Source organism: Podarcis raffonei, chromosome 11 (genome assembly GCF_027172205.1).
Source record: "Podarcis raffonei isolate rPodRaf1 chromosome 11, rPodRaf1.pri, whole genome shotgun sequence".
Lineage (NCBI taxonomy): Eukaryota > Metazoa > Chordata > Lepidosauria > Squamata > Lacertidae > Podarcis > Podarcis raffonei.
The window spans coordinates 49,824,590-49,837,535 of record NC_070612.1 but is presented as its reverse complement, the minus strand read 5'-3'; the positions used below and the strand labels follow the sequence as shown (position 1 = coordinate 49,837,535).

The window sequence follows — 12,946 nt, the reverse complement described above, 5'->3', positions numbered from 1 at the left end:
GTGCATTGGGCCTGGTGTCGCAGTGGAACTGCACACTTTCTTTGGAGCTGAATGCAGCATCTGTTCCCAGTAGCTTTCTATGTACACGGAGGCTTCCAAGCATCTTGCCTTCCATATAAACTATCCCTGAGAAGAAACAAGTCTGTTCTTTGTTTGCTTTGGCATTGATTTTTATCCTCCATTCTCCTCCTTTTCTGGGTTACCTTTTCCCCCCAGTTTGGGGAAAGTCCATTATCTTCCCTCCCAGTTTGGGAAGTGGCTTGGCTGCAGCTGCTGGCTGTGTGCCATAGTTGCTGTGCCACCTGTGGCGATCCCGCTTGTCTGTTTGCGCTAGCAATGATCAGCTAGCACAATGAAAGCAGTACATGGAAAGTTGGGGAAAGGCTTCCCTCTAAACCAAAAAACATCTGAAAATAATCAAAAGTAATAATGAGAGAGAAATTTTCCAGTCTAAAAATCTGACATGCATAGGTTGGGCATGCCTTGTTTTTATGGGAAATAACTCTCTTCTGTGCTGGAACGGACTGCAAGCCTGAAATGCTGTTACGGCTTATCCTGTATGAATCCAATATTCCATTTGACTGCCCTGCTATTATTGACTGATTGCTCTATTCAAACAGTGCATTGTAGGTTCCATTTTAATATCCATATTCAAATTCTCCTTAATAAATGCTGTGTATGAAGGCTATGCCCATAAGTACTAAGGCAATTTTTTTTAGCATCTTTATGTTTTTAATTTCCTTTGTGCATTTGTGGCACACTTGCTTTGAAAACAAAACCAAACCCCAGCCCTTCAAGATTTTCCTCTACTGCTGCACGGCTCAGTAAGTGTTTTTTTTGTTACTTGCTGCCTCTGCAGTTCCCCTGTGTGCAAAGCCTGTGTTGGAGTGCAGTTTCTATTGCTAACCCCTCCCTCACTGGTTGCTCCTGTTGGTCCACCTGCCTCACTGTTTCCTACATTGGCTGGCAGCAGCTGTTGTAAACAAAATCTGCCCTTTTCCCCTAATGGAGTATCCAAGAGTCCTTACGTGGGTTCCCTATTGGTAGGAGAAAATAACAGAGGCCAACCAGAGAATATTGAGAAGCAAAGCAGCTAGTAAGCCTGATCTTTATTAAACTGTTGCAACAGGGTGCTCCCCTCACACGCAGAAGACGGAGGAGGACCCAGAACAAAGGTGTGCCTGCCCTTATACTGTGTAGACATTTTAAATTCCCTGCCCTGGAGCTAAAGATCATCCCTCCATACATCATACATACATCACAGAAGGGGTGTAACCCAAGACCACCCCCCACAAACATCATACCTACATCACAGAAAAGGTGGTCTAGAACAGAAATTTGAATGTTGTTGTTTTTCCTGTCTGCCAGGTTATCTGATAATGCATTATCTGATTGCCTTTCCTGGTAGTCTGTCACCCTTTGGTGATTTCCCAATTCCTGAGACAATGGGAAGGTTCCCTCACCCCCTCCCTCCTTGCAGAGAAAACATTTGGTCAGTTTGGGAGTCAAAATGGTTTCAGGACGGTCTTCCTGTGCTGCTTCAGACCTGTGGTCCACATATCTATGTACATGCTTGGTTAGTACATTTATGAACATTTATTATATATATAAGACCTTACATTTTTTATTCCACAGCTCTTCAGCATTTCTGACAGGGCCTTTTGCAGCTGAGCCTAGAGATGTTGGGAATTGAACCTGGGATGTTTTGCTTTCAAAGCACCTTCTCCAGAACTGAAGGGATGAAGGGGGAGGGCTGGTACAACATCCAAGGTTCAGTTTCTGGCATCTCCAGTAGGGCTTTGAATGTCCCCAGTCGGGAGGATCCCATCAGTGCAGAAAATACCAACCTAGATGGACCAATGATCTGACTTCTTATAAGGCAGTTTCTTATGTTCTTTGTTTAACACAAGATTAAAGTGAAGTCAAGGCTGCTACTTAGCATGTATGTGGGAGCTCAAGCAATCATCATCATCATCATCTGCCCATCTGGCTGGGTTTCTCCAGCCACTCTGGGCAGCTCCCAACACAATATTGAAAACACAATACAGCATTAAACATTAAAAACTTCCCTAAACAGAGCCATGAGGCTTTAGCTGTTTACATTAGATAGTCATGAGGCTATCTAATCTATCTTCAGATGTCTTCTAAAAGTCAGAAAGTTGTTTATTTCCTTGACATCTGAAGGGAAGGCATTCCACAGGGCAGGTGTCACTACTGAGAAGGCCCTCTGCCTGGTTCCCTGTAACTTCACTTCTCACAGTGAGGGAACCGCCAGAAGGCCCTCAGAGCTGGACGTTAGTGTCCGGGCTGAACGATGGGGGTGGAGACGCTCCTTCAGGTATACTGGGCAGAGGCCATTTAGAGCTTTAAAGGTCAGCGCCAACACTTTGAATTGTGCTCGGAAACAGACTGGGAGCCAATTTAGGTCTTTCAGGACTGGTGTTATATGGTCTCGGTGGCCGCTTCCAGTGAGTATTAGGAGCAGCTAGATTAAGTTAGCAATCTTAACCCTGGATTCAGAAATGTTCTGCTACTATGGCAGTGGAACGCCTGTCAAATTCCATATGCACTCAGCCTAGATGGAAGAGAAAGCATACAATTAGAAAATATGAAATGGTGTAGTGGTAGCATACATCAGTCCTAGCATGATTTGAGTAGAGGATTGTAGAAAAGCATTTGATCTTTCATTTGTGAGACTTATCTTATTCTAAGCAGAGTTAATTTTCTAGGAAAAATGACCACTTTAATTATCCTCCCCCAACTGAAGAGACTGGCTCTCATTTCCCACCTGCACTGTATTATTCCCAGCTTGCTGAATAACATTGTAAAAATGCTTTTTATTTTTATCTGGTCTAAATCAGTACATGACTATCTAATGTAAACAGCTAAAGCCTCATGGCAACCTCTTTGTTTTGGCTGTGATGCATTATTTTAAAAAGAAGAGGTTTTTCATTAATGGCCATTAAACTATTGGAATAAAATGTTTGAGATGATCATTAATGTATTTATTTGCAGCTTCTGCACAGTTTGACGTTTTAATAGTCTGTTTTGTACAACAGTAGGCCAGAACATAAAGCATATTGGCAGATGCTTATGTTTTGAAGAATTATATACAGAAATGAAACATGTTCTTGGGAACACAAAGGCAGGATTTACTTGAACCCTATAAAAGTCTGATTTGTGGGTTAGTGGAATGAGGGCTAAATCAGGGTGTTTGCTTAAGTGATACTGTGATCGCTTCACTAAGTATTGGGCTCTCTGTGCCCTACCTAGAGTGGAGACCCATCTCTTGCCCCACCTAGATCAGAGGCATGGTTGATGATGCCAAAAGCTGGGACCATTTCAGTGGCTGCACCATCTTGGCCCATGAAGCGTGGGCAGTCCCCTCTCAGGCTGTCTTTTGTTGTCATTTTTATTGTGGCACTTTTTAATCATGATCTCTAGCTCTGCTCTGCTTTAAAATAGATTTTTAATGTGTAGTTTATGTATTTTTCTTGATTTTTTTTTGTTTTGGTATTTTAGTATATTTTATTCTGTTGTAATCGTTCATTGTTGCAAGCCATCTGAGCAATGCTCTCCCGGTGCATGGGATTATAATTGTGCGGAGCCTAAGAATGGAAGGGGACCTTGTGGGGGTGAACAAACTATGGAAATGCTGTTATCTGCTGATCCCAAATATTTGCATTAGTGCCATGCCAGCCTAATATTGCTGATTTAAGATCTACAGCACAATCTCAGAAGTTAATTCAATTGTGCTCAATAAGGCTTACTTCCTAGCTTGTGTATTTTGGAGCTTAGCGTAAGTTTTGTGACATTGCATTGGTGTCACTTTTGTTACATCCAGTCTTAGGATCTGGCTGTTGTTTTAAAATACAAATGAAAGATGCTGAAAAAGTACCATAAGGTAGGCGTAAATATATGTGTGTACACACAGAGAGATGGATAATTGTTTTATTATAGCTATTTTGTCATTCTCCATGTTCTAAGTCATTCCATTCTGGAGATGACAGTTTTCAGAGACAGAGAAAAACGTAGCAACTACATGTGAAAAGTAGGTTACCTACTCTCATCAAGGCATAAGATTTGCTAAGCAAACTATAATTTGTAACATGTGTTCCATCAGTGTCTTTTGATAGAATTGTTCCCATAGCAACAGTGGGGCAAAAACAAATTGTGAAACTCCTAACATGACACTTGTCTGCGCACAAGGAAAATATGAAGTTAATTTTTGTTTATGTTAATTTTACGTTTAATTTAATTAGGTGTAAGGAAAAAAGTGTCGTCAGCCTAAGCATGGAATGCCTTCAGCAATGTGCCAGGTTGTTTTCCTATGCACCATGGCAATAAATCATTTTATCAGCCTTGCATAGGTTGGTTTGAAATGCCACCGGGGATATGTGTCTACGGAAATATTTCAGATCCATGTAATTGTGGACTTGTAGGCCTGATACACTGGTGACGTGTCCAGGATACCATCATGAATACATCACCATGTGTTGGGACTTGTGAAATCCTTCAGCCTTAACATAGAAATTAATGACTTGGAAGGTAGTTCTAAAAGGAAAAATAAAAGCATCCCACTGTAGTATCAGGCATTCCTTAGAAAGTGGTTGTCCCTTAGAGTGGAGCTGATCCATAGCATGGTTTGATCATAGCATGATATGGATACTTTTGTTAAAGCCCAGAGAGCCAAGTTAGCACCTTGATGGACAATCTCCTACTGAACTTCATGTAAACGTCTTTGAGCAACCCAAAGGAAAAGTGGCATGAAAATATTAAAAATCCTATGGGCATTGGCTGATGCAAGTCTTCCTTTAAAAACCATGGTTTCCCAAGCTTGGGTCTCCAGCTGTTTTTGGACTACAGGCCCCATCACCCCTAGCTAGCAAGACCAGTGGTCAGGGATGATGGGAATTGAAGTCCAAAAACAGATGGAGTCCCAAGTTTGGGAACCACTGCAAAGAAGAGAAGAAAAGCTTGGATTTGATATCCCGCTTTATCACTACCCGAAGGAGTCTCAAAGCAGCTAACGTTCTCCTTTCCCTTCCTCCCCCACAGCAAACACTCTGTGAGGTGAGTGGGGCTGAGAGACTTCAAAGAAGTGTGACTAGCCCAAGGTCACCCAGCAGCTGCATGTGGAGGAGCGGAGACGTGAACCCGGTTCACCAGATTACGAGTCTACCGCTCTTAACTACTACACCACACTGGCTCTCATACTCCCTCCTAGCTCGGCAGTACCTTAATGGCGTGATGGAACTACCACTGCAGCTCTGCCATTCCAAAAGCCAGGGCAGAAGGCAGGCAGTGCCAATTCCATTATATGATGGCAGTGGGGCAGGCTTAGAATCCAACAGATCTCAGCCCTGCTACGGTACTTTTTGCTGGCTGCCACCCAGTAGAGATCCTGTTGGCAGAACTTTGCCTGGCTTCGTGAAGGTGCTCTGCTCTAGCAGAGTGGCATTGGCCCTACTTTGCAGGTAGTGGGCAGGAGGAGGCCAGGGGAGGCTGGCGGGAAAGACAGAGGGACACTTAGGGCCAATTCAACATACACCTACACATCCGTCGCAAGGGGGCTTTGAATTGCTCTGTAACTAGTGAAATAATTGCGATAGGAGGAAGATGAACAGGGTGTATAGCCCAAACAAAATGAAGTAACTGCTCATTTCTGCTTAAAGTCCAGAAGTTAGGGGCGGCGTTTCCGTCAACTTTTACATGCACAGTTTGTTCTTGTGTGTGAAAGAAGCTATTCAGACTCATAGTGCATAGAATAAAGATGTAATAAGAATCCCTGCTGGACTTCCAGCATTTAGTAATGGGCCTCTCCAGACATAGGTGGCAGCGTGTGGAACAAAGCAAAAGTTATTCAGACTGACACAAACACTGCAATTGGGCAGATATCATGAACATGCAAAACAGGCCGACAGCCTTGTGATAATGTCCCATCTTTGCTCACCATTGCGGTACGGAATGGCAAGCTACACAAGCATGTTGGCTGTCCCTGTGCCAGCATGAATACGTTTCCAGTAGGGAGATCAAGCATCTCACCAAAAGGTTTATAGCAGGGGTACTATGTCACCCTGAACTAAATCGAACCCTTGTGTGGGGGCAGAATCCAGATGGAAAGCTGCAAGATAAGGAACCTTTTCCAGTACTCAGCATAAATTTGCTACATTTGAAACCAGCTTTTAAAATCCCTCCGTTAGTTACCCAGGTAAAGAAATGCATACTCTTATTTGACATATCTAGGATGATACATTTATTTGAATCTTAGCTATATTCATTTTTTCCTTAGACATTTAGCTTGTCCTTGTACGACCTGTTTTCCAAACAGTTCACTGAATCCTCTCTGACTTGTTCATACATAAAGAAATTTTATGTATTTCAACCAGGGCTTGTCTGTTGCTGGTTTCAGCATCATTATCTGCCATGTCTTGCCTATCAAGCAAGCCTTTGGGTACTGCGGTGGGGTTATTGGTCGGAGTGGGGTGTTATCATGTATTTTGTATTTTATACTTTAAACTGCTCTGTGTTCTCTGGATAAAGGTGGTGTTTTGTTATACAATACAGGTTTTTTTTTATAGTGGCCTATATTGCAAGAGGCTTGGACATTAAGTGACTGAATACAAAACTTTAATGTAACCTGCAGGCTCGCCATTTCTTTTGCTGAAATGAAGGGGCAATTTTTGGCTTTGTTGCATTATAGCTGTGTGTAATGGCATTGTTGCACTCCTTTCTTCATTGCAAGGCACCTTTGGGAAGGAATAATTAGTGCTGGAGAATGGGCAAGAAAGTGTGCCAATTGTTTCCCCCTGAATCTTCCCCAACAGATGCCTTTACTGTAGCATCAGGGTGTCCCAAACCCACATTTTTGAAATTGGCACATGTTGAGAACTCTGGCAGGGTAAAAGTGTGTGTGTAAGAGAAAGAGAAAGTGTGTGTAGTTAGCTAGTTTTCCCCATGGTTGGGGGAAAGTTAAGCACACCTTTCCTCCTGTCCATCTCCAGGTGCAAATTGTCCTTTGATCAGGGCAATTTGCAAGGGAGAAGAGGCCATCTTTCTCCTTAAAGCATGTGATCATCACCTGCTCTGAGCTTAATCAAGCTGAGTGACCACAAACCTCCCAGACCTAACAAGTCACCTGATCTTCACCTGATCAACTAGTAAACTGGGCTGTGTTCTCTCATCTACCTCAGCCTCTTCAGGTATATTCCCCACTGTTCCTGGAGCCTCAGAGCCTGTCACGTTCATGGAGAAGGGGACACCTCTGGTTCTGGTGACATGTCTATTTCCTCTGGCCCCTGTGAACTGCTGGCTGTCTCTTCAACATCCTCTGCTGTTCATTGAGGAGACCTCCCTAGCCCCAGCCTCCCATTCCTCATCTTCAGCTTGTCCCAGTGGCTACACTCTCACTGGGATCCTCTTCCATTTTCTCGGTGTCCTGCCAGGTCATGATATCAAAGCAGCACTCTGATCAAAATTTGCGCAAGCTGCATGACACCTGCCCTGTCATTCATGTGTGGATAGTGTTTAACAATCCCTCCTTTTAAATGAAAATATAGACAAGGTACACTAAGAGTTCAAGGAATTTAAATCCCTAGTGGGATATAGCGAATTTGTTCGTTTTTTATTTTAAAAAAGTCACAACATGCCATGGCCCTTCAGAGGAAAAAATGGTTCATTATGTTGCAAGCTTTCAAACGGAACATATTACTGCATCAGATAAGTGAAGTAAACTGAAAAGTTGCTCTGTTTATAGATGTGGAGGTGGAGGCACTCCTCAGGCATTAAAATGTTTCCTCTTAATTTCCAGATTACAGAACAGGCCCTTGTTTCACTCAGGTCAGCAACCAGATGTGTCAAGGCCAGCTGACTGGCATTGTTTGCACGAAGACGCTTTGTTGCGCAACCATTGGACGTGCATGGGGCCATCCTTGTGAGATGTGCCCTGCTCAGCCTCAGCCATGCCGCCGTGGTTTCATCCCCAACATCCGCACTGGCGCATGTCAAGGTAAGCCATTTGTGTTACATTAGTTACTGCAATTTAAATGTTTTCCTACTGTAGAGTAGATCTGAGCAATTGATTGAAGCCAGATGTTTCTTCCCTCCTTTCTCATATATATATACAGAGAGAGAGAAAGTGAGAGTATATTCAAAATATAAAGCATTTCTGTAAGTGTCAAGATACTTGTTAGGCTGCATTGACATAATAATGAAACCAATGTGTTTGTGGAAGAATGAATTAGACCCACAGACTATGCATGAAACACAAGAGTGAAAACAATTCCATTTACTCATTGAGATAGAGTCTCATGTACTGCAATAGATGCCTTTTCCCTTTCTTGGGATAACCATTATACAGCCCTACTTCATGTTGCGTCTGCTTCATGTTACGTGTTTTCGTGTTGCACCCCGCGGCAACCTGGAAAAACCAGAACAGGTTACTTCTGGGTTTTGCCGCTCTCGCATGCTCAGAAGTGGCGCTTCAGCTTGCGTCAGTTCTGTGTTACGGATAGGCCTCTGGAATGGATCCTGTCTGTAACACGAGGTTCTACTGTATATACCATGTCTATTAAGTGTCTATAATTTCCCCTGCACAGGAGCAGCTGGTGGAGAGGGCGACCCCAATAGTCTCGGCCTCCCAGCAGCTACTGTCACCATGGGGCAGTGAGGGGGCAGGTAAGGGTAGCAGAGAGAGCAGGGTGGTTTGGGCACCCAATCTGGCACTTCTGCTAGTGTGCCCTGCTGGCCTGACTTCATTGCTGCCCTACCCTATGCTACCCGAGTCTGCAGCAGTGACAGCACTGCAGTGCCGCCATGTCCTGAGTGGTGCTCTCCTTTGGTGACTGTTGCTGCCCCTGTCCATAATCAAGGCCCTGCCTCCTTTGAACAAACTGCATTTTGGTAAAACAAGTGAACGAGTGGTTCCCAAAGTGAAATGTGGGGTTTCCTAGAAAGGGGTGAGAGCAACTTCCCTCCTCCCCACCCCCAGAGTTGTAACTTGTCCACAACATACTGAATTGTGAAATATAGGAGAAATGTCCATTTTTACTCCCGGCCTTCGCCAGGCAAACTTTAAAGTACATTTTCTTGAAAATTGTGAGGGTTATTATAGTTATTAAGAAAATGTACTTCAAAGGTTTTTGTCCCTATAGGCACTGAGTATGTAATTAATGCAATTACGGGGCTGACACTAAAATCTGAGAGTCATGTTGAAATCCTCGTTATAGAGACTGGTTCTAAAATTGGCAGCCTTCACAAAGCAGCATATTTGTCCTTCTACAAAATGAGTAAGTGACATAATTTCTGCTCAGTGGATTGAGACAGTGATCTTTTGCTTTCTAAGGTGAATTAATATAACAATAGGTCGTTCTACATCAGTCAGACATATGCGCCAATTTTCTTCCATTGGATCAAATCTAATGTGGAATGAGTAGAAAAAAAGTAACCAGTAGTAATTTCCTGTAGTAACCAGTAGTAAATATATCCTTCCTTCTCCTTAGAACAGCCTTCTGCATCCTGGTTCCCTCCAGATGTCTTTGGCATATAACTCCCATCAGCCCTAGCCAGCATGGCCAATGATGAGGAATCATGGGAGTTGTAGTTCAAAAAATATCTGGAAGACACTAGATTGGGAAAGTCTCACTGAAAGTGTCATAGGCTTAGGCTTAGGCTGCGAAAGAAAAACACAAGGTTTCAATAGACTTCCATAGGTCAGGTAGAAGAATTGGGCTCATGGCCTCGCACCCAAGAAAGTAGTGCAATAACAGAACAATTGTTCATGTGACTCAGAAGGCAATGGCATGGATGAACGTGAATAAAACTTTCTTTGCAGATCTTACAGTAGGAACACAACAGTGTAAACAGCTTTTATTTTATGTAATGCAGCCATATGGGCCTCAGGCTTCGCGTGTGTTCTTTGAACCAGCAGAACACTCTCAAAGACATTGAAGCACAGACATGAAATACACACATCACTGTTTGCTACTATCTTACAAAACTACATTTTTTTATGCAGGAAAATTGGTATATTTTTTGAGAGAATATATGCAAACTTATATACTGGCATGCACAAGAGGTGTAACTGTTTACAAAAGTAGATTCAGGTAGGTAACCATGTTGGTCTGACACAGTCGAAATAAATTAAAAAATTGTCCAGTAGCACCTTATACCCAGAACAAACTTAGTTGGTCTCTAAGGTTCTGCTGGACAATTTTTAAATTTTTTATTCATGTATACAAAAGTGTATGAAAGAAGCTGACCGTGGGAAACAAAGTATGTGGTATTTTAAAAAGGTTTTAGCACTGCATCTTTTGCTCTGTCCAGCCTTCCTTAATGGTAGTACGCACTGTCAGAACTCATAGAAGAGTTTGTTTGGCCTTCCTGCTTCTAGGATTGGGGTTCCCAGTGTGCTGCCAAGGCACTTTTGTACACCTCCCTAGGTGTCCGCTGAAGTGGATGGGCCGCCTGGATAGAGAAGCACAGGCCCCAAGCAGCCTCACACTTTCCCCATCCATTTCCCAAAATGCCCCTGAGTCCCCACGTGTGCCCAGGGATTTTCTTCATAGGAAGGGAAAGAAAGACTTGGGGGATTCTGGAACTGTTAGTCTCAGTCCTGGTTCCTGGTCGGGAAAAGCCGTTCTGGTGGGACCCAGGAGAGCTTGCTACTTCTGCCTTCTTCTATGTGAAGGTAGCTCCACCGCCCCCCTTGGGGCAGGAGATAGCAGTTTACCGATTGCAAATAGGCAATAAAATTCTTAAAGTGCATTTTATAGGAAATGGGCGGAAGTTTACAGACTGTGTGTCAGGCCTGGAGGTTTTCAAGGGTATGCTAGCTATATGAGTATCTTTTCTCTGATGCTTATGACTCCTGTAGTTTATGGAGAGAAATGATTAGAAGTATGCCAAGGATTCACTTGGCTCTGTAGCTTCAGTGCCCTTGAGAATGTTTTTCGGCATTTCACGGCTTTGGCTGCTGGTTAACTGAGCATGACAAATATCCTTAAACTGTGCAATGAACAGTTGACATTGTTGCAGAATTACACTGTGGAAATTGAAAACAGTGTGGGTATTTTGCCTGTGAACAATGCGCATTTAAAACAACCATTTTCTTTTTTACACTATGTAATTTCACAATTGCTTCTTATGGCGCTCTGAATGTGCTTCGCTCAACATGAATTAGGAACTTGGCTGCTGAGAAGCTTGTACTGTCAAATCATTTCAGAGAGAAGCAAAATATCAAAGGCATAAAGATAACATCAGACTTTTGACAAGGGACAAATCCTGAAAAGTGCTGAATATCCATAATTCTTATTAAGCCAGACACAAAGGCCAATTGCAAACATGGATTGAATTTGCTTTCCTGCACACAGTACTGTGTTCCTTTTGTTAACTAACAGAGAAACACAGGAACTGATTATGTGTGGCCTTTATTCAGACCGTAGAATTGTGGAGTTAAAGAGCTGTAAGGCTATTCTAGGCCACCTGCCTGCAATGCAGAAATATTTCACCCAATGTGGGGCTCAAACCCCCGGCCCTTAGGGAAGATAATGGAGAATCCCATTTTCAAGTCATAATCAGAAAAGATTCCCTATTTGAGATCCAGACGGAATTGCTATGTCTTCCAACCAAATGAAAGAAGCACTTGAAATCACATTTTGTGCATCCTCAGAACAATCCCATAAAGGTATTATATGGAACTATTTGACAGCCATTATCAGTTTTCCTGATTTGCGTGCTGAGGTCCCCCAAAGCACCCCTACCCCAATAACTCACACATCACACATAAATTTTTGTTTAAGGTTTTTGGCATAATTTTGGCCACAACTTTATTAAACATACAAATTGTGAGTGGTTGCTTAGGCGTTGGTTATGACTATCTGTCCCCGCCCCCCCGCCTTGGGGAACAGCACTGACTCCTGGATTCCAGCGAAAGCCAGTGTGGAGGAACAAGATCAGGGATAACTGGAGCTGCGGCACAGACCCTCAGCTTCTCCCCGCATGCTCCCAGGGGCTTACGCGGCCCGCACCCGATTCCAGGGGTTTGGACGAGAGGATGGTAAGCCCCTGAATTCCTTTAACGGAATTCCCGTGCAGCAGCAGCAGCATTGGAGGGGCAGGCACAGCCAATCCATACCCCTCCACCAACCAATTTAAACCAATGCCTAACCGCCAACCTTACAAGTTGTGACGATTTGCTACGCAGTAGGCAAAAACCAAATGGCACACACTAATCAGCCAAATGGAAAAATCCCTACCAGGCCCCCGCACCAAGGTGGACGCCCCCATGACAGGCATAGCAAGGTCAAAGCACAAGCCCAAAAGGGAGGGAGGGCGGGTGATCCGGTGCCCACAGCGAAAGACAAAGCAGCTTGCTGTGAACCTTGTTTAAATAACCTCTGTTCCCAACCCCAAATTGGCAACATCAAATTTACCCCAGCAACACCAACCACCAATCCAAGCCAGGCCCCTTCAATCTATCCTGCCTGGCAACTACGGGGTGCTTTGCCTGGCCCCATCCGCAACACGTGCTCTCCTTTAGTGAGAGCACGCTTTGCCATTGAACTGAACAACTGAGAGAATTATGTTGTTGTACACCTCCTGACTTTTAATTCGAAAATATAGATTTCAAGTCCATGTCCAGATGTTCTTTCTCTTGCTTGGTGTGCTTGATGGCACATAACTCATATCTTCTGCTTTTTACTTTGAGAGATTACGTGGGTTTGTTTTTCCTGTTTAGAAGAATGGCACCATGGAAATACAGGCAGCAAACAACTGCCATGTCCAAGCCATCGTCCTCAGTAGGACAAAGGGTTCTAAGGGTACCACTGTTTGCTGTTCCTCTTCCTTCTAGGCCTGTGGCAGCATCCTGATCTTTATTTGCACACGCCCTTTCACACAAGCTTTCCTGTGCCCATCACTTTGATAGGCCCCCTGTTTTAAGTGTAGG

General features: G+C 43.6%; 1 protein-coding gene across 1 annotated transcript in view; it reads left to right on the top strand.

The window, feature by feature from the left end:
* Nucleotides 1-12,946, top strand: part of FBN2 (fibrillin 2) — a 150,410-nt gene that overhangs the window by 20,354 nt on the left and 117,110 nt on the right. Inside the window, exon 6 of the mRNA XM_053409269.1 lies at nt 7,811-8,008. Within this exon, the coding sequence (XP_053265244.1) occupies nt 7,811-8,008 (198 nt within the window). The remainder of the gene's footprint in view (nt 1-7,810; nt 8,009-12,946) is intronic.